Source organism: Lissotriton vulgaris, chromosome 5 (genome assembly GCF_964263255.1).
Source record: "Lissotriton vulgaris chromosome 5, aLisVul1.2, whole genome shotgun sequence".
Lineage (NCBI taxonomy): Eukaryota > Metazoa > Chordata > Amphibia > Caudata > Salamandridae > Lissotriton > Lissotriton vulgaris.
The window spans coordinates 168090532-168113818 of NC_141693.1; the positions used below are offsets into that span (position 1 = coordinate 168090532).

The following is a 23287-nucleotide window of genomic DNA, read 5'->3' on the forward strand; positions in this document are numbered from 1 at the left end:
CAAGTTGCGTGTTCGAGAGCGGAGCAACGAGAAGCCCCTCCTTCCAACCTCTGGGTACCCGCTTGAGACGGTAACAATTTAGCCGATGAAAGGTCCAATTTTGACCTTCATTAAAGAGTAGACCTCAGTCACTCTCCACACAGAACTCACCTGGTCCTGAAGAAAGCCGTACCGACCCCTTGGTCAATAAGGCTGAAACATGTCGACCATTGTTTGAACACTGGAGGATTGAATATGTGTGAAACCTAACAATTTCTCCAACGTATTCTGTCATATCCTCAACCACCTATTCAATCCCGGACAATAAAATTATATCCCTCCCGGCATGATTGGATTGTTTTAAATATATTCACTAACACTTCACCTATAATCACTGATCACTACTGTTTTAACCTAGGGTGTTCTCCTTCAGGTGGAGGGTGCATACCAACTGACCCCATGATTCTGCACAGACGTGTAAACGAAGGCAGAGAACCAAGATATACCGCCCATACCACCATAACTACACGTGTATGAGGGTCTTTTACCAAGGGTCATTCCAGTGAGAACTGTACCCAGGTTACACAGGACAAGTGATCCCCCCTCCCCCCCTTCTTGATTAGCAATATTTGAAGCCAAGGAACTTGGTGGGATCACTAACATTCCTTCTCCCAATTTTTGATTGCTACAACCATCCAAATAGTCTGGCGACTGTGAGTGTTGAGTCCCAAGATATCATGCATAGAGTTGTTCTTGCTGTCCCTAATACTAATAACCTGGATTCCTGTAACCCTCGAATGCATGGGCACTTAAAAATATTGATACCCTTGTGGGTACCCAGAATAGTTAAGCACTATCAGACAACTTTGATCGTCTTGCCCCATTTGTGTCCTCAGGAACCCTAAAACATTTCTGAGAGTGAAAAGGACTTTGGGACAAGGAGTAATATCCAACAACTGTTCATTGTGCTACCTTGACCATGTTGAAATTTTCCCCAGTACACCTTGAGTACTTTCCTGGCTTCATCATAGATTAAGATAGGTTTGTAATTGGGAATGTGGCTGATCTCCACAACCATAAATTCTAAGCCCTTTGAGTTTTCACAGTTGATCTATGTGGCATTTCTGTTATTTCATTGTTGTATAATAATTTATTTATTTTCAAATATCAGTGTGTGCACCATTTTATCTCAACCTAATCCCCTGTCTCCTATGGTGCACCTCGAATACTCCATTCACAGCTGCCAACAGAGTCAAGGAAAGTGAGGATGTTTGGCCAGCCCTTGCCAAGGGCAGTACCCAGAATACCGACAAAAAATAACCGTACCAATATTTCTGCACCTGCCTGAGGACTTCCAAAAATAGATTGACAGACCAGTACGTTTTCATGATCAGTCATTGCGTACATTCCACAAACGATATTGAGAGCAACTCTTACAAAATATGTATTCATTGTAAAATTCGCTTCTTTGAGAAAACATCAATAAATAAAATAACATTTGTGCCTGGCCAAATACTGTGACATTATGAAACATACATTAATTCTACAGTTTCTGTACAACCAGATCTTATACCCTATTTCTCCGCCTGAAAAAGAGCTGCAGGTGCGGTAGGATGAGGTTACCATGACAGTCAACCGAGGACACATTAATTCTGTTGGTACTATTATATCATTCAGCAGTCCCTGATAGGACTGACTGTACAATGTTTTTATAAGGCATTGAATGGTATGCACGATTATATCCAGACTCCATGCACTGGTTACAGTTGATGCCAGAAAGAGTTCACTCCAGGACATTTTACAACCACACACCACTAAGACTGCAAACCTAACCTTTAGAGCACCACAGGAATGCCATTTCTCCGATATTCTATTTAAAATCTGTCAGATCTTTTACTTAACCTAGTTTCCTTCAGTGGCCTCTAAATTGCATCGTATATCTTTATTTAGGTTTCTTTTTTAGTGCTACCTCGTTTTCTCACTGCCAAGGCATGGTGCTAGCAGGCTTATGGAGAGAAGTCTGCCATACATTATCAAAACGAATCATACATTCTCTTCTGGATGACTTGTAGAATTCTGGCGGTCAAAAATTGTGTTGATATGCCTGCTCATGACAATGTTTTCCCTTGTTCAGTAAGCAGTATAAGATGAGATGAGTCCAGGGCCGCTCTAGGCTGGTGTGACCGGTACCATCGCACTGGGCACTGACTTCAGATGGGGCTGCCTTTTCCTCTAATATACTATGGAATTAAAAGCACCGCTGCAGCTACTTTGCCTCCAGCAATTTTCTGGCAACAATAAAAATGTCAAGATAACTCTGAAGATTAATGCAGTGGCTGGATTGAGATGGAATTTTGTCTAGTGGAAGTTTTGACTACTCATAAGGTAGTGCAGAGGGTTTATGCTGCAAAGCACGTGTACCTTGCAGATCACAATGTGCATATAACGTAAATAGTTCTGTGGGTTACTGTTTTTTGTCAAATAGAGCCTTTAGTTACTTGCAGCTTATAAGGTAAAATCCTAACAGTGAGCTAATTACCGGTCATCAAAGAGCTGCATTGAGAAATGCATGTGAGAGCGCGTGGTTATGGAGACTTGAGGGACGCTGTTTAAGGGTGGTAGTGGGGAAACCCGTGGAGAAGGAGGTCATTGAGGGGTGCCTAGAAGCATTGCCGCAACAGGCACCACCAGCCCTAAAGCCAGCCCTGGATGTGCCGGTCTCCCCCGTCGGCCTCGCAAATAGCTTTGTAGGTGCAGGAAGTGAAAGAAGTTGTCTATTTTCTGTTGGTACAGGGCGCCCCAGTAATAGCTGTGCTATGGCTCACAGAGGTACCTGACAGTGAGGTCTTCAGGTCTTTCTCCAGCACAGGTAGGATTTGTTAGGATTCCAGGGCACTGTGGAAGTCGTTTCATAGAACGTGACATTGAGATGTAATTATTTCACACCCATGTTTGACCCAATATGCAGACATTACATTATTTTACATGGCAGTTAATGGAAACAAACCGGTGCACTGTCCTTGTCGAGTATCTTAATCAGATAGTGGCCTGGATGCAAGAGTGTTGTTTTGAGTAAAAAACAAAACAAAAAAACAACAACATTATGGATATCAGTAAACATTATTAAAAAAACACTAATGATATTATTAGATCCAAAATCCAGGGCCTGCTCCAAGATTTATGAACATATGGGTAGCTTTGATAGCTCTTGCTGTCTTGCACCGTAAATTTGTGGCACGTCATCACTTGTGTTGTACTCTGCTGCTAACACTCTCGGAGATGTCGTTTCTCCACTACATGGAAACCTCTCTAAATTTACTCCACTACTCATGTTAGAACTTTTCCTTATCTGGGTCCATTAGTACTCAGTGATCCATAGCATCAGCGGTTGGCCTGTGCATCTTAACACCTAATGATTCCAAAAACGTTTAATATTCTGAATCTTTAACTTCTTAGAGCCCTGACACCACAAACATCTTATATCTGGCTTCACTCACTCTTCTTGCAACTCTCATGTGCAGCGATTTCTGAAATCTGTACTGTGAAGTGCTCCTTTGGCACTTATATTCCTACAAATTTAACATTTGTGGATTCTGGCAAACTTTTGGCTGTCGCATGCTCAAAATATGTAGTTGATGGTTCAGTGTATGTGCCCAAATAAACCTCTTTTATTTGCATTTTAGTAATTGTGATTGATTAACATAAAAATTGACTCTGACCATCTATGCAGTGACATCAACACTCACCAATGCAATTGAATGATAACTCCTGCTGGCAAAAGAAGGAGCAGCCATCTCCATTGATCTTGTTCATGTCATCACATTCTTCAGCCAAATCTCTGTAGAAAAGACATATGTTTATGTAATAATATGTTTGAGTTCAGTGCACAGTGATGACAGTATGGGGGTTGCTGATATCCCAATGTGCAACTGGATGTGTAGAAAACTGCCTGTGCAGAAATAACTGTCTTTAGACTTCTCTGAAACTAGGTAGCACAACCTCTTGAAATGTTCATCTTCAGATTGTTTTCCATATTGAGAAAATATTATCTATAATAACCTGTAAATAAAGAGGCCGCCATCTTTAGATATCAGCGTTGTTGCATATCAATGTATTTGTATGTATTGTAATCACATGTATCTAGCACTTACTACCCCTGACAATGTGGGTTGTTTTGGCTGAAACTCTGGTATACACATCTTCCAGTGAATCTATCGCTAAATATACCAAGATTTGGTATAACATGTTCAATTGTAAAGATCAGTAAAACATAAACACCTCTTGCTATAATCAATTTTTAATGTTATCCAATATCTGTAGAATACAGCACCTTTATATTTCCCATCTTGTATAATACACCACGTCTCTTTACATGTAACTGTTTATGGCACACTACATTCTTCATCTATCATGGTTGTTAGAAACCTCTCTTGTTTCTCTGGAAAGTACCAAAATGCACAGTATTTGTTTGCTGCCATTTTAAAAACCACGGGCTTGAATTGTCAAGGTGTCATAGTATTCTGGTGGATAGTGAAGTGATTACAATCATTGGATATAAATATCACCAACCATCGAAGAATGATTATTGGACAAGACGATCTGGTTATGCACCCATGAAAGAAGACATATCCATCCATAGTCCATGGGATGTAAATGCTCACGCTACTATTAGTTTTCGCTTTGTGATATCTCAATACTCGTGATACTATCACTATGATCAATGCTGATCACTGCACTGGGATACTTAATTCCCGAGGATGTTACCACTATCATCAGTATTGGTTACTTCATTGAAATACTTCAGTCCTAGGGATATCACAACTATCCTCAATACTGGTCAAAGTGCTGGGATACTTCACTGAGGAGAAAATTACCACTGTCATCAATATTGGTTACTACACTGGGATACTCCAGTCCTGGGGATATTACCGATACCATCAATGTTGGTCCTTGACAGCAAGCTAGTGCTGCTGCCGACCACAGACACTCCTGGGCATATTACCTCGATCAGAAATGTTGGGTACTACAATGGAATACTCCAGCCCTGGGGATATTACCGCTACTATCAATGATAGTAACTACACTGGGATACTTCACTGAGGGGGATATCACCACTATCATCAGTATTCGTAACGACATTGGCATACTCCAATCCTGGGAATGTTACCACTATCATCAATACTGTTCACTCCACTGGGATACTTAACTGAGGGTGATATTACCACTTTCATCAGTATTGGTTACTCCACTGGGATACTCCAATCGTGGGGTTCTTACCACTCTTATCAATACTGATCAGTGTAATGGATACTTAACTCCAGGGGATGTTACCAGTATCATCAGTATTGGTTACTACATTTTGATACTATAGTCCAGGGAATATCAACACTATCATCAATACTAGTCACTGCACTGGGATACTTCACTGAGGGATATTACCATTATCATCAGTATTGGTTATTACACTGGGATACTCCAGTCTGGGGTTATTTTTATTGTCATCCATACTGATCACTGCACTGGGATACTTAACCCCTTGCCTGCAGGGCTAATTCCCCCGCTGTCCTGGGGGGCACGCACAGTGCCCTGGTGCTCATGACGAGCTCAGCTCGTCATGAGCCACGGTAGCCATGTGCTCATGACGAGCTTAGCTTGTTACGGCCACACCCGTTTCTGTGGAATGTTCAGCACAGCGGGGGAATTAGCCCCGCGTGCGAGTGTGGTGCCATTATGACGAGCTCAGCTCGTCATGAGCATAGGGCCACCGTGGCTCATGACGAGCTCAGCTCGTCATGAGCATGGGAGGGGTTAATTCACAAGGATATTACACTATCATCAGTATGTTACTGCATTGGGATTCTCCAGTCCTGGGGATGTTACCACTATCATCAATACTCATCACTGCACTGGGATACGTCTGTCCAGGCGATATTACCACTATCATCAGTATTAGTCACTACATTGGGATACTCCAGTCCAAGGAATATCAACACTATCATCAATACTGGTTATTGCACTGGGATACTTCACTGAGGGATATTACCATTATCATCAGTATTGGTTACTGCATTGGCATTCTCCAGTCTTGGGGGTATTACCACTACTATCAATGCTGGTCACTGCGCTGGGATACTTAACTCTGGGTCATATTACCACTATCATCAGTGTTCATTACTACAATGGGATATCCAATCCTGGGGATATTACCGCTACCATCAATGTAGGTCAATGGACGGAGATACCTTCTGAGGGGAATATTATCACTATCCTGAGTACTGGTCACTACATTGGGATACTTCAATCCTGGGGATGTTACCACTATGATCAGTATTGGTCACTATATTGGGATACTCCAGTCCTGGGGATCCTACCACTATCATCAATATTGGTCAATGTACTGGGATATTTAACTGAGGGGGATATTACCACTATCATCATTATTGGTCACTACATTGGGATACTGGCGTCATGGCGATATTACCATTCCCATTAATACTGGTCAATGCACTAGGATACCACCCATAGGGGGATATTACCACTTTCATCAGTATTATTCACTAAATTGGCATACTTCAGTCTGGGTAATTTTACCACTACTATCAATGGTTGTCACTGCGCTGGGATACTTCACTCACAGGGGTATTATCACTAACATCAGTTTTGGTTACTACATTGTCACTCCAATCCTGGAGATGTTACCACTATCATCAATACTGGTCACTGCACTGGGATACTTCACTCCGGAGGATATTACCACAATTAACAGTATTGGTCCCTACATTGGGATACTCCAGTCCTATCATCAACAGTGGTCAATGTACTGAGATATTTCACTCTGGGGTAATATTACCACTATCATCAGTACTGGTCACTACATCCAGCCCTCCCGATATTAACACTCTCATTAATACTGTCACTGCACTGGGATACAAGCCTGAGGGGGATATTATCACTATCATCAGTATTGATCACTTACTTGGGATACTACCACTATCATCAACAGCAGTCTCTCAACTGCTGTCTGCAATGTGTTTATTTCCATGTGGATGTTTTCCATGATTTATCTGCTTTTTTTCAAGTGCCGATTACCAGTATCTTTCTTCTAAATAAAGCACATTGTTGTATGATTTATGCACCCTGTGGTTACTGTCTATTATAGGAATGTTTTTAAAGGCTGTGAACATCTTCATCCCGAATAATCTGTTAGTGCAATGCAGTTGTCTTATTTGACAATGTGACCAAAGTCTTATTTGACAATGTGAATAAAGTCATAACCTGGGCTGTGTTCCTTACTGGCTCCCCCTCTGGCCAGTGTATAGTGCACATATATACATAGTGTACATATTTCCATGCACATGTATATGTATATATATAGAAATCCTTCATCAAAACCATCTTGTTGGGTAGACATCATTCCTCCTACTCCACGAGCTGCTTATTTAACCCTTTCTTTAGCTCTCTAATTGTTATGCTCCTTGTCTATTCAGATGCATTAAATTTTCGTAGAAACGCATAAAGAAATATTTGTGTAGAACTCACTTTAATAGAACAAAACATATCATCTACAAAGTTATTTATCATTCGTAACTTTTTGCATTGGACAATGTTAATGTGACACCAGGAAGTAATATTCAGTTTCCACTGACCTTTGGATGATTCCATCACCGCAGTACCCACCTCCATGGACGTAGGTGAGTGGAGGTGATGGTATGCTTTCTTCACCAGCAGACACAGTAATGACCTGGTATGTATATGTGCTGCCATGGATCACGTTCCTAGAAAGTAGGAAACATATATAAGATAGGAGGTGACCAGAGGCAGTAAAGGATGTCAAGATGCCAATTGGCTACAATGTATTACTATCTTCTTTATCACTGCAAATCTCTAAAAGGTGACTCCTTCATGCTGCATTTTTTCAGTATTGGTGAGAAAGCCCTTCCTCGCCTGGACATGTCTTAATAAGCATTGGCAAAGTGCTATAACAAGGCCAGTGTTGACTGCATCATAGTGCTTTTTTTACCTTTAAGCCATGTTGCACTGCAGCCCGCGCTACTGGGTAAAATGTAAATAAAACAGCACAGGGGTGTTAATCAATGGAGGGGGCAAAGTTACTTTTGGGGCAGGACGGGGACGAGGGTGAAGGAGAGGGACAACAGAGCATGCGCTCTATGAGTGCATGTCCGTAAGTAAAAAAAAAATGTGTACCTACTGGCCTTTAGAATGACACTGGCCAAAGGTAGCAGAACTTGGTCCATGCTCCATGACAAGGATTAAGACCTTGCAGACTCTAAGGCCCAGGAGGAAGCTAGACGCTAGAAGGAGCAGCTGACCAATGGGATGCAAGGAAACAAAAGTGAGGTTGGAGCTCCCCAATGGCAAGTAAATGTAAATAAAAGGGGAGGTGCTGAGCCCCATATAAGTTTTTTAAGGGCAATAACTTTAGCTGATATCGCATGCGCACTGTAGGTGAAACCTAAAAATAAGGTAGGCTAATGCCAATTACTTCTTAAAAGGATACAAACATGAAAATATGTGTGGACACTGCTCTTTTCTCTATTTGCTCCTACCGAAAGTATCTATCCACCCTTCTCCATTTGCTTTCTTCAAAAACCTGCATCTGCTGCATCTGAGTCATTCAACATGTGTTTCAAGTGCATTTCTGTACAGTGCTAGTCAAGGTTCGTGAAAGCAAACGCTTCTTTTACAGTATTACTCATCTACATCCATGCCTTGATGATCCCTTTAATTAGCAAAACAAAAACAAGTAGCAAAGAAGGAAAGTGGACCTGCTATGTCAATGATTGCTTAGCATTCAGATGAACAACATAAAATGCTCAGTGAAAAAATAATGTTATTCTCTTTTGGACACACCAGCCGTGTTCAGAACACTCTTTGTGGTGGAATCATATACAGGGCATGGTGGTCTGTTAGCTCAGATGCTGTTTGGGTGGCCACAGTGAGCGAATGAGGGAAATTTGAAAAGTGCAGGAAGATGTGAAAGGAATTCCATCTGGAAAAAAAGATTAGCTAAAGAAAGCTCTGTAGACATGCAAAATTACTTTGTAAGGCAGGCATCCCAATGATTATTGGGTGGAGCGGAATAGGGCAATGAGAACAGATGTTAGGCCGAAGCATTGAGAACACAGAGGGATGGGCAAGGATAGGTGAGCAGAGGAGGCTAGCTGCTGGTGTGGCTTAAAGGGCACGCTGTGCCACCTGAGGCAGAAGCTCCACCTTGGATCTTGCATGTATCCATTGCCAGGGAATGTTGAGCGTTAGACGCATAGTGTCTGGGACAATGGCAGGCAGACTGTTGTCCTTCGAAGTGTGCGTTTGTTTAAACAGCCACTGGGGCTGGGAGAAGTTTGGAGCTGCAGGCTGCCTCCGCCATGTGGAAAGCATCAGACGCCAGCTGCCTTCCATCAGGCCGCCAGCGCTCCCAGTGTGGTATTGGGACGGGCGGGGAGGGGCATTGACGTCTTCAAGAACCTGAGTCAGTCACCGGGCACCACTTGTCCAGATCCTCCGAGTGATCCTGAGATTTTCAGTAATTTGATGGTTTTGCAAATTATGCTTTCTGAGAAAGTCGAAGCCCGCTGCAAGCTGCCTCATGTGTCTGACACCAGATACTCCTGCGGGGGAAAGACCACTTAAGTGAAAACAATGGCTCCCTTTCTTCCTCTCGTGCGTACTTCACGTCTGTAGCGTGGACGCCAAGTGATTGAAGTGGATTGGTTGACTGGCGAACAACACTACCACTTTCAGGTCCTGGGTGTCCGATGTCCCAGTCACCTACAAGCTGGGGGTCGCTTGAACTATACTCTATAGGCAGACGGCACCCACATGAGGCCATGGTGAGCCTGGAAGGGCGCTGAGCTTGCCAGTGAGCCGCGTTGTTGCAAAATTGGCTTTCAAGGTGAAGGAACCTGGAACAGGAGTGAGTGGTGTTACAGAGTGGACCAGCCATCTGTCTTCTAGTCTCAGGCTTGTGTTGTCGGTTAACATCATGGAGATATGAATGGAGTTACTGTCCTCACCCGACAATGTCTGGGATCAGTATAGCCTGAAATACGTCACACTTTCATGTATATTGTTTCCTGGGGGTTCTTATATTATGTCTAGTTGATATAAATTCCTTACTCTGAAATTCATAGATAAACAGTTGAAACGCCCATTCTAAGTTGTTATAGGATACCCGTGTCGTGACGGTGGTTGATACAAAAATTCAGACTTCAACTCAGGATAAAAAGGCACAGACCAAGGTACGCATTATGCTCAAATGTGGACCATTTCTAAGTGATGCCTTTACATTGAGACTGAGCATAGTGCTGTGTCTTCTTCCATAGCTTCAGTGTGGCAGTGATCCTACTTGTTGATGCAGTGGGCCAATGAACTCCATGGCTCCTTGTTGTGCAGTTCCGTGGGGACCAACCTACAACTGATCAATTCTAAAATAAGCAGTGTGTGTGAATTCTACTTGTGCATGGGCTCATTTAGCTAGACAGTGAAAATAATACCACTACCACTGGACTGGGAAGGGAGGATCCGGCTTGAGGCACATCACCTCACCTGGACATCACTTACCTACTTTGTGAACGTAGCCTCCCACTGCATAGCGCCTACCCTATACTGTAGTTATGATGAAACATGCAGTAAGTATCTTTTGAGGCTTACTAATTCTTACTAAAACAAATAATGTGTCATACAATCGTTCACTCCAGCGAGGACCCAACATTAGTTCACTGGGATTCTCTGGTCATTGTATGCACAATTTATCCTGCAAAATCACTGGATATATTGTCCAACACCAAAAGCTGTGTCGCAAGTGCTAATTACCCTACCAGTTGGATATCACGGAAAACACTCTATGCCCCAATGCAGGCCTGAAATTACATTCACGAATTCTAGGGGTGTCTTCTAATCGTAAGTTTAACCAAAGGCAATGACTCCTCCCAGGATCCACTGCTCTTGGCTTTGAATTGTTTTATTATTTGATTCTTCATTACATTCAAAACCTTACAATTTAGTAACACGTGCCTGTGGAACCAGCCCCTTTTTCTCTATGTATGCACTTCTGACTCCTCAGCCCACACTGTGTTTCATGCCTTGTGAGTGGAAGGTTCGCTGGGCCACACCATGCACAACGATGCCTGTAACCAAGCATAGTGTCCGGCACTACTGTTGGTTGTGTAGTGTGGAAAGGGGCACTGAATAATAAGTGCAAGGTGGATAACAGAAAATAGAAACTGGTGAGATAAATCAGTAGGTTTAATAATAGATATATATCTGTAAGGTAGGGCCACACAACCCAACGAGCCTGGGCAGAAACCCTGGAAAGAGTTATCCATTAAAAGAGTATGTTATATGTTTTATGTGTATGTTTATCCGTATGTAAAAAAAAACAATAAAAATGTACTGAAATTAAAAGAAGTGCCAAAGATTGCATCATTTTTTCATGCAACTTTGTGTAAAGTATGTGAAATGTGGATTGATGCCATCTCGAGTAAAATGGTGGAAGGACACTGCTTCGAGCAAACAGTGCCTTCTAGCTAATCATCTCCTGCAAAATTATGCAAAAGTATGTAAAATTTCAGAAAATATTGTGAATTGTACATATTGTAAAGTTTGCAAATTTCACTGGTGTAATTAAAATTTTGTCAATGCCTAGTAAACACTGCATCTGAGATTTGGCTGCATCTAAAATCGAAAGAGACCCACGTGGGAAGCCCACTGAGCCTCGATGCTTCTTAGTTTGCTAAATGTGAGTAAGTACTGTTGAGTGAGTTCACGCTGACCTTTAGACACTAAAATGCTTTTAACTGTGTGGTTGCTTTCATTATTTTTATTATTATTCTTAATGTTGTTGTAATTGTCATTTTAACATTAGAAAGTTCAGAGCTCCACTGAAAACAATGAAGCGGCAGTGAGCTTATAATATGTTAGTATCCAAATTTCCCCAGAGTCCATTGCTAGCTCTGTTTGTGCTCTCCCAAAATAAACTGCAAGACCCTCAATTCAAATGCTGTAATTTCAAACCCAAAATGACCAGGGGTACAAATTGGGTAACTGGTTGACCGGGGTGTGAGCTTTGGTCAAGCAGCAACCACAATTCTAATCAGGGTAAGGCACAAGCAAACCCCAAATTAACCTGTGCTCAACCCCCTAGTAGTTTGGCACAGAGCAGTCAGGCTTAACTTAGAGTCAAGGTGTAAAGTATTTGTGTAACACTACAAAGAGTAAAACAGTAAAAACGCCACACATAAAGGTCTCACACCAGGTTTGAAAAGTAGAGCTTAATTTAATAAATAAAACAAGATCAAAAATAACAGAAATCCAATCAGTAGAACCAGAGTTATGAATTTTTAAAGAATAAACTATAAAATAGCACCTAAAAGCACAAAGCGCCAATTTTGGCTATCTGGTCGTGCTGGACCGGGTCAAAGTCAAAGGTTCAGGCCAACTGCGATGGAGGGTGGGTTGGATATAGTCCCAGGTTATTCCAGCTGAAGGTTTATCTTCTTAAGATTTGTGCCAATGGTCTTATTTGCCCTGCAGAGGGTCGTGAGGATCACAGAGAGCGTCGTGAGCAGCAATCAGCAAGGTGAGCAGAGCAGGCTGAATGTCAGGGACGGGTGGGCTGGAGCTTCACGTTGGCAGGGCCCCACATTCTGTCGGTGCTGCTGTGTTTAACAGGCTATCAGCGGCTCACACGGATTTTCGGTGTAAATGGCATGATTCGCAGTCACGCAGAACGGAACCGTTCGCGTTCACGCTGAGTCATAAAACTTGAATTAAGAGCCTGGTAAGCCACACCAAGGGTCCAGGACCTAAGGGGCACCACTTGCTGAAGATGGGTCCAGGAGTTGTTTGGGAGCCTTTTATGTCCCTGAGGCTCAGATCAGGAAGCCAGGAGACTAGCCCTTGGAGTCACTTTGGTGTCCTGGGTTCAAGGGTGAAGTTGCAGGCCCAGTTTCCTTCTCACCCAGTCAAGATGACAGCAATTCCTCCAGCGAGGCAGGCCAAAAGAGTGACAGTTTTTTCATCACCACAGTAGTCCTTCCTGGCAGAGTATACACAGGTCCAGAAGTGTGCTGAAGAGTTTGTGTCTGAGGTCCAGTATTTATACTCAATTGTGCCTTTGAAGTGGGTAGAAGCTTCTAGAGGAATGCCTTGGCAATGTACAGATGGCCTGCTTTCCATGCCCTTGCTCCAGACTAATTTCAAGGGGTATGCAGCCCTTTGTTTGGAGACAGGACACAGCCTATTCATGTGTAAGTGGGGCTGTACCCAGCTCCTCCCTCCTATCCTGCCAGTGATGGCCAATCCAGTCACAAAGCTTAACTGCCAACTACACCCAGCCACGTTACCCGAGACAGACTGCAGGCACCAAATGGCTAAGGCAAGAAAATGACACCTTTCTAAAAGTGGCATTTTAAGTGTGCTATTTAAAATCTGACTTCACCATTAGTTAAAATTGTGATACCAGAGACACAAAATATGGACTTTTTACTTCTTTACATTTGGAAACTACGCGTAAGAAATGTAATACAGTAACTCCAATGTTATCTTATAGAAGATAGGCTTTGCAGTAGTGAAAAACAAATGTAATAGTTTTGCACTACAAGGAGACGTAAAACTTAAAAGTACATGTCTAACTTTTGAGTTACATTGCACCCTGCCCTCTAGGCTGTCCCGGGCCCACCCAAGTGGTAACTTATATGTATTAAAAAGGAAGGTTTGGGCCTGGTGAAAGTTTTAATTTGCCATGTCGAAATGGCAGTTTAACACTGTACACACAGGCTCTACAGTGGCAGTCCTGGGACATCTTTACAGAGATACTCAAGTGAGTGGCACAATTAGTGATGCAGTCCCACTAGTAGCATTCAATTTACAAGCACTGGGAACATGTAGTGCCACTTTATTAGGGACTTACAAGTAAATTAAATATGCTAATTGGGTATAAGCTAATGTTGCCAAGTTTTAAGAAGAGAGCATAAGCACCTTAGCACTGGTTAGTAGTGGTAAAGTGCGCAGTCCTAAGGCCAGTAAAATCAAAGTAAGCAAAAACTGGTCTGAAGACGAAAATGTAGGGGAAAATCAGGGCAAGGATGCCAGGTTCAACAACCAGTACCATTGTTAGTGCTAATTTCAGCGGTTTTATCATGCAAGTTAGTGTTGTCCACTATAGAAGGGGAGTTATCAGGAAAATCACTATTACTATACCGGTTTCTTAAAAAAAGCTATTACAATAAGTCCCAAAAATATGAAAAAGACAATTTTACATGTCAAAGTATTACCTAGCAAATTAATGCATTACTTGCAATTCCCCTTTTGTGAAAGCAAACCTGTTTTTGGCGAAACTGGAAATTTCGCCTAACTCCAAATGAAGACTTAAGTGCATTCTTTGAAAAGTCTAATCTCGGTGAATTTAGGTTTTAAGGACAGACCAGGTCTAGAAGCAACCCCATCTTACTCGGAGACTTCATGGAAGACTTCTGCACTACCCTAAGCACAATAGGGCATGCTTAAGCGAATAAGTGGTTAATTAGTGATTGATTATTGGTATGACTAATTAGTGATTAATCAAGCACAAGCCTGTATGGGGCAAGAGTTCTCAGTGAATGGACCACAGTGAATTTAAGACAGTCAGACCATTAGATCTGAAATCGCATCCCTATCAATGGATGGCAATTATGAGTCACCATGGGTAGTAGGTGCTACCCTGGTTATGCTTTGGATCTTCTGACACACTGCCCTTGTTACCCTGGGCAGTGCACTTACAGTGGTTTCCATTCTTTTCACTTCCTGTGGCCCTCAGCAGTGCATAGAAGGCTGCGGTGAAACGTGATAAATTATCTGATGCCATCAAGGTCACACTGCATGCGAGGTAATTTCTAACCTCTGGAGTTTGGTGAACAGACGTCCATGCACCTATACCTACCCTTTTGGCAGGGTATTGCAGCTCAGGCTCGCGTAGTGAAACCGATTTTTTGCATCTTATTTATTCCACGCTGCTGCACTTTACAAGTGTGTCATGAGCATCAGAAAGTCGAATGAGACATTGATTTGGCTGGTAATGGGGGATAGAAGATTAAGGAGAGGAGGCTATGACTCAACTAGTCTGTTCTGTAGAGTTGTTTACAGGCACATCATGTGGGAATTTTTCCAGCTAAAGCAGCGAAAATTGTATCACCCTATTACCTAGCTGTCGCTAACACCAGTTAGCGACAGCTAGTAGGAGATAGAGGGCATTTAGGTGCCCACTTTGCATGTCAGCGATAATTATCGCTAATAACATGCAAAGTGGGCATGCCAAGTTGTTAGCGACTGGAAACAGTCGCTAACATCTCTATCTCCTATTACCAATTTTTGGAAATAATCGCGCTAAGCGCGATTATCTCCAAAAGCTAATGCCTGCCCAGAGCGGTTCTTAGCCATGTTATCCAATGGTAGGTGGATAACATGGCTAAGAGCATTTGCTCGGTAATGCATGAATGCCGCTGACTTTACAGCGATATTTATGCATTTCGGATGATTTTTATCGCTTAGGAGATAAACCTTGATAATAGCAAGGCTCCTAAGCGATAAAAATCGGCGGAGCTCAGCGATATTAATATTGCCGCTAAACCAACATAGCGATAATCGTCGCTAGTTGTTGGTAATATGCCCCACAGTTCCTTCCTTCTGCTTCAGCCCTCTTGCCCTGTCCACATAACTCCCTGCTTTAGGAGAGCTATTTCATGGCGGTACAAGATCAGGCTTGAGTCCTCTTGGATGTAGCCCCCAAAGTCAGAGGTTTCTATTCTCGTAGTGACTTTAATCACATGACCAGTATTTGATGTCAGAGAGCTGTCTAGGAATCCCTTATTGCCTACAACATATGTTTTGTACAGTGGTAACATTTCAACCTTCAGGTAACTACAAAGCACTGGTAGCAGTGGCATATAACTCAGAGAAGTGGAATTAAAAGGATCTGTGGAAAGTACATGGAGGGCAACTGGATGCATGGTGTTTTTATCCAGATTTCTACTGCCACTGACAGCAGAGCGATGTATAGGACCCAGCAACCTGAGAAAGCTTTTTTATACTGATATGCTACTATTATTGGAGTGTTTCACACTTTGTGTAATTGCACCTCCCAGAGTGAGAGGCAGCTTGTATGTTTTGGCATTTCTAAAGCACACACCTAGCTGGCTAGCAGTAGAGCAGGGTTCAGAGGGCACGCTCCAGTGGGGATACCTAGGGAGTGAGAGCACAGAGTGAGGAAGTAGAGCTAGTGGAAGGAGTGTGAAGTTAGTCTATCTGAGATAGTGTTATTTGAAGAGGTGAGTTTTCATTTTCTTCTTGTATTGTGAGAGGGTTGGTGTTGTGATGTCTGACAGGATATTGTTGCAGATTATGGGGGAAGAATTGAGAAGAGTTGTTTGCTAATTCCTGCAGTTTTTAGTCTAGGTTCTGGGGATGTCCTCCAGACATTGTTAGTTTGTTAACTAGGGAGACAGGGGTCTTGGGGTAGAAGGCCTTGTAAATGATGCAGCTGATCTTGAAGATGATCCAGGCTTGAAAGGGGACTCAGTGCAGATTCTTTGGCGTGAATGTAATCTGTTCTTTTAAGTACTTCGGTCAGCAGTGCTGCTGTTTGGTTGACCAAGGTGGGAGCAAGGGTGGTCTCTGGTGCCATTGAGCAGGACTTTAATGACTCCCTTTTGGTGAGACAGGACTAAGGTTTGAACTGTCATTTTGAAGTCTTCTCTTGGCAGGAAAGGTTCCACTTTTTTCAGGAGAGAGAGTTGGAACTAGGCTGTTTTGATCTTACTGACAATGTGCTCTATAAGTGAGAGGCTCGAAATAAGGGTGAATCCATGGGATTTTCAAGTGTGACTCAACGCTGGATGGTCCATCATGTCAAACCTGTGAAGAGGTCGAGCAGAACCAGGAGGCAAAGGGGCAGATGTATCAAGATTCCGATTTGCAAATTCTAAATAGCGTTTTTTTGCAAATCGCTATTTAGAATTCGCAAAATGGAATGTATGCACAAAATCGCTATTTTTTAGCGATTCCTTAATATTCTTTATTTGCGAATTCGCAAATAAAGAATAATTTCCCATGCATTCCTATGGGCCAGGAGGCCCATAGGAATTATAGTGCAATAATTCTCAAATTGCGAATTTGCAATTTGCTAATCGCAATTTGAGAATTATTTCAAGGGTGCAGGGGTGTCTCAAAGACACCCTGCTGCACCCCTGAAATTTACATGTGTGTGCATGTGGCACACATACATTCCCTATGGGCATGTATGTGTGTCACATGCCACCCTCACAAATGCCAAATAGGGCATTTTTAAAAGAAATCGCAAATTACCACCAACTACAAGTTGGTGGTAATTGACGATTTCTTAACACAAATTCGGAATTTCAGAAAGTTACATACATATCATTTAAGGAATCGCAAAAATTGAGATTCCTTAAATGCTATGGCAAAATAAGGAATCACAATTTTTTGCGATTCCTTAAATTGCGATTTTTTGATACATAGCAAATCATGCTAAAAGGCCGTTTGCGAGTCGCAAAGGCCGAAATTCTGTGAATTTCGGCCTTTGCGAGTCGCAAAAGCCTTGATACATTTGGCCCAAAGTCCTTTTTCATATTTCAGGAAGAGGGCATCGTCGACTTCTTGCAACATACCCCTCTCACTGCTGCAGTGTGAGCTGAACGCCAAGTGATAGTTTTGAAGTAGGTTATTCTCGCTGATGTGCTCATCTAGCTGGGTGTTCACTGCCTTCTCAAAAGATTTTGCAAACAAACATGAGGTGGGTTATTGGTGGTTTATAGATTATAGGAAAAATGACTGATACGGTAGTTTGTCTTTGCCTCAGGGACATTGATAATGAGCCATTTGGCATGCTGCAGAGGCAACCTTCATTTTGAATTTGATACCCTTATGGTGGTGCTTGCAATCTCATTGACTGCTTTGCAACATCCTGAGTACTCTTGCCTAAGAAAAAAGCAGGAGTGGCTTGCTTTTAGTTGCTGCCTCATTGTTTATGGTATTATTTACTGTTAATTAACCTGTTGCTGCCGAAAAGTATTCCCCTATCCCTCAGCATTAGACGTAAACAAAGTGTCCTGAAGTTAAGAAAGGGGCTGATCACATGTTTGTTCATTGAGGCATTTGGTTCAAATACTCGCTGATGGGCTGCAACAAGTTTCATTCCTCACTCTATTCACCTTGGACACATGCTGAAATTAAGTGGTGTCTCAGCTTATCACATTGTTCCTTCCTCTGTCCCTCCATACCTACCCTCCCTAAACCGATTTGTAATCGTGTGAAAAAAATCAAAAAGTAAACATTAAAGACTGAACAGAAAACTAACAGTTCATGATAAGCTAAATGTATGATGTCACTTCCTCTTATCATCAGGCTCAAAGGGAAATTTACAAAACGACATTGATTTTGGTAGAAAGACATCAATGGCTCAAAGAAGCTTCACAAATTCCAGCAGTCTTCTAAGCCACATACATCGCTGGTGGGAGCATGAGATGCAAACATCCCGAGTGAGGCACAGGAACCTCATGCACTCCCATCCCAGAAATATTCAAACCACACTGGAGGAGCTAGAGAGGCACTTCCTAGTATACTCAAGAGCGGAACATCCCCTGGCAGTAGCTCAGCTGATGCAGCATCAGAAGTGGCAATATTACGCTACCTTTCAGTGGCTGCTGCTCAGAACTTCACAATGTGCAAATCTGCATCAATTTTAGATTGATCAATTTCTCAATCTGCGATATACGAACATGGATGAAAGTACCAGACCATTGAAGGGATGTGCTCTCACTCCCCTTAACCATAAAAAGTTGTGATTGTTCTTTTGAATGGCAATCCCTTTTTTAAATCCAGGAACAATTTAATTCTCAAACTCTGCAGGAATTACAGTCATCAACATTAAAAGTGCCTCAACAGCATAGACATCAATGCAATTAGTCCACTCGACTACTTACCCAGTTTTAATTGGGAACAAAACTTTAAGTCCCCTTATGTAGGTGCCTTTGTGGGCTTTGTATGGGTGAAAAGGGTACCTTGTGCCAGGGTGACTGATGCTCCTCCATGCACAAGTAAGCAGTGTTGAACCACAGTCCCTGTATGTCTATGCACATTTTTGAGCGATGCTGGTCTGCATAATGGGCTGCTCAATGACATCTCGGACATCCTTTGTTGGGGTGTCTGCCACGCAGGTGTGCGGTGGTGTAGAACAGTGGAAGGCCACGTATTTGATAGTAGTACTGCCAAGCCTGGAGAAATATGCACCTAGTTGGATCGTCACTTAGTATCTCCTTATATTGGAGGTCATTGTTTCAGATCTGTGGTCAAAGTTCATCACAGTACATGGTGTATAATTACCAAAGAGCAGTGAAACGTGTGAACACTGTCCTTTAACACAGATAACACCTGACACAACACCAAATAACACAATAGATCAAGGAGGTTGGCATGTTTAGAAGTGTCAATAAGCAAAGCCAACGATTTCTCCGTACTCACCATTTACTGTACTGCTACGGATACTCATGGAGCTACATACATCTGATTTCACAGATGTGTATGTAATTGCGGACCACAAACTATAATGCATCAACCATCTATATATGTGATTTACTGACAGCACAGTCCATAACCATGTTGTCTTTGCCACACGATAGAGCTATTAACTTCTTTGGCCAATTGTTGACATCCATCATGGATGAGCTACACAACCGGAAGACAGTACCACACAAATCATAAGGATGTTGAGACTATAGACAACAACCATCAGAAATTTGTCCTTGATGGAAAGAGTCTGGTCTGAAATCGTTCTATGACATGTCCTTATGGCCAATCGGGTAACCTTTCACTAATCATAAGAACATTTTCACAAGAGTTCATAAATTGCAGCCTTAATAGGACAGAACAGTCAAAATAATTGAGGACCAATTTAGTACCTGGATGCTTGTTTCCGGTCCAGGGAAGACATGGCATGGCAGTTCGGTCTAAAAAAAAGCAGTCCCAGGATGCTTGTTTCCGGTCCAGGGAAGACATGGCTTGGCAGTTTTGGCTAACATTTGAATATAGCTGTGTCTGAACTGGGGTGGTGAAGTGAGCTAAAGAACGATTATGGATTCAACCCAGATCTGTGACTGGGGGTGAGTGTCTGAAAAGTTTCAGTGCTCCATCCATCATCTCCTTGTGTTTGCTTTACCACAGTTAAGCCAGATGAACTTCAGAAGACCACATCGAGTATGCTTCAACCATATTAAGAAAGGACTTGCCAGCAGCACAAATGGAAAGAACAGCAAAGAGCTTAAGTTGTCTTCATCAAAAACTCTTCTCACTTTTAAAGGTATCACACAGCCCACTGGTCAAGATGGCTCTTTATCTAGTTGCTTCTACCACTGCAGAAACAATACAATGGAAAATTTAATTTATTCCATTGAGCAAGATGAACTCCATAGCATACCGACTGCAAAAGGCTGCCGGTAAAACAACCTAGACATCTAGGCCAAGATTTACATAGAAGAGAGGGCTGCAAGTAAAGCCATGTTTCAAAGCAGAGTGCGATAGTGCAAGGTGTCTGCTTTGCCTGATTTGTAGTGTTTCTACTGAAAGTGATCCCAGAACAAAAACTATGTGTTACGGTTTTCCCACTTTGTATGTGTGCTTTACAATGCATCAGGTTAGTGTTAGAAACGTAATGCAAACCCACACAAACTATCTGTAAATCTGGGCCCTGCTCTCAGTCTACAGCCTCCAATGCAACAATCTCAAGCAGAAGTAAAATGGTGGAAAGAAAGCAACAAAAGACTCTAAAAAAAAGAAATTTCTTGAAAGTGCAAGTTTCCAGGAAAATGTCAATCTCCCACTGATGTGCAGTTGTCTCTTAACACACCACTCAATGAAATTATGACAGTAAAAGACAACAAAACCCACCTCAAGAAAATCCAAAAAGACATTTCAGGCCCAACAATAAGCGAGGTGCATGCCGAAACATGAATTAGCGATATAGAAGAAGCCATAAAAATGGTGGTCCTGCCCTGCAATCCAACAAGATCCTACACAGGTAAAAACGAATAACTTTGAGGACCACAAAAAAACTGAGGATTGTTGGAATTCCTAAAAGTGCCAAAAGAGATGGTTGTCATGATTTCTTTAAAACATTTCTCCCCAGAGTATTAAATCTCAATTTCCCTAGCGATTCAGAATAAAGTGTGCCACTAGAGTTTACACTAGAAAAAGATCCCAGCATCAGGAAACCCAAATAGAATATTATTTAATATGCTAAAGTGCCCACACCTTGCAGAAATCAGGAAAGCTGTACAATCTACATGATTGATCAAGTAATCCGAATGTATGCACATACACACCAGGACTGCAGAAATTATAGTCAATGTGGGGGAAAACCCACAGGAATCCAGACCCAGATGACAAGTGCCTGGAGACAAGTATGATCTCTTAGACCAGGCTTTGTTACTCTGAATCTATAATCAGACCTTGCTTCTGCAAATGTGTGGTAAGACCCTTCTATCATGAATCTTATTCCAAACCTGCCTTCTTTCCTTGAGTTTTGGTACCTTTTACCAGGTCCTCTTATTCAAAGCACTAGATGAAATTCAGCTTCTCAAATGAAATTGATGTTGGAAGTGCTGGATTGAACTCACATTAGGGCACCAAAAATATACAAAGTTTCTCCAAAGTCATGACTACAAGTGAGCTATTAAAAGGTGGGTTGCTTATCATAAGCGGGAAATATTAATACACCTGTGCTGCGGTATCTACCAGGTGGGATAAATATCTCATATTCTGAAGAATTCCACAATTATCCGAGTATTACCAGATGATTTAACCAGTTGAAATAAGACAGGGGTAAAGTGTGAGTATAAAGTGTTTACTGCAAAAACGTAGAATTCTGAGTTGGGGCAAGTTTTGATCTTGGGGCCGAGATCAGAATTTACCCCCAACTCAGAATCGGGACTTTAGTGTGCATCAAAAGTTCATCCGTTACTCTTAGTACTTCACATTTATATTCTTGATGGAGGCAACATCTTTCGTCAAGGACGCTGCTTTGTGCCTTTTCACAGTGGCTGAGCAGCAGCAGAGTTAGTCTAATAGGTGAATAAAAGACTCTGATGTGATGCTGCTTGTCAGTTAATGGTTCCCTATTGAAGTGGACAGTGGGAGTCTACCAAAACTCCAAGAGTGCATATTTTTGTTTTACATATTTACTGCAAAACAGATCTCCAAGCAGATCCCCAGGTTGTTTGATTTGTATTGGGTTAAAATCCACGCCATTGCAATTTTCTGAAATGCAGCAATTTCCCGTTTTTCCATACCCTAGTGTTGAGATGGCAGCAGAAATGTCAATTTATGTCAACATTTAGCTATTTAAATTTTTTAATAGCTGGAAATAACTACAGTAAAATTCTTAACAATTGCTCCAATTTGAAGATATTGAACCATAACTCCTTCAGCCAAATGTACTACTATTTCCAATAAAGTCTTGTCTACAAAAACTACCATATGTTTGCTTCCTCTGCTCTTCATGCGTAAGCCCTTTCCAGATTGGACTGGTCTCAGTGCAATCAAGGTTTGAGCTGCTGTGGCTGAGGGCAAGCGCTGCTGAGTCCCGCTGGGAGCTAGGCGAGTTCATGCTACCTTGCATTCACAAACTCCTATTTCACTTGGCTCAGGGTCATTTTAGGACATGATCCAACCTCAATTTTTTTCTCCTGAACTGCCAGATCCACAGAGAACTGTTTATCTTTCTTGCCTTTTTTAATAAAAAAAGGTTATGAGAAAAAAAAATCAGAAAACACAAAAGATAATAAAGAGAATTCCTGTCTGGCTCTGGAGTTTGGGGGACGGGAAGGAGGGGGGAAGTAGAGGGATTTTGTAAATAAAACAGCAGAGGCAGAAATCTCAAGTTCTTAGGTCCATCTGTTATTTCAGCTGCACTGAGATCTGAGGCTGTTTGTACAAACCCAGTGAGCAGGCAGGTGTAGGTTGGAAACACACCGTATTCTCTGTCTCCATACGGCTGGCTGGCCTGCCCTGCCCCAAAGGACTGCAACTAAAAACATTCTTTCTAAGAAAGATGGGACACTGTCCCAATGGGGGATGTCTCAAGACCTTGCTCTGGGTGCATCTAACTTGCACTAATACTAACAAAAAATAAAGAAACACAAGGATAGAGTGCCAAAGTTAGCACTGCACATCAAGCGGAGCTCGGTGGGGTGGAGACGCAACTGGCAGACACAATGGCTGTCCTCAGAGTAGAGGGATC

General features: G+C 42.2%; 1 protein-coding gene across 1 annotated transcript in view; it reads right to left on the reverse strand.

The window, feature by feature from the left end:
- The window catches only part of PAPPA (pappalysin 1), an 870469-nt gene that overhangs the window by 302159 nt on the left and 545023 nt on the right, over window positions 1-23287 (reverse strand). Inside the window, exons 8-9 of the mRNA XM_086921096.1 lie at window positions 7626-7754; window positions 3726-3817 (exon numbers count right to left, since the gene is read on the reverse strand). Coding sequence (XP_086777222.1) covers window positions 3726-3817; window positions 7626-7754 — 221 coding nt within the window. The remainder of the gene's footprint in view (window positions 1-3725; window positions 3818-7625; window positions 7755-23287) is intronic.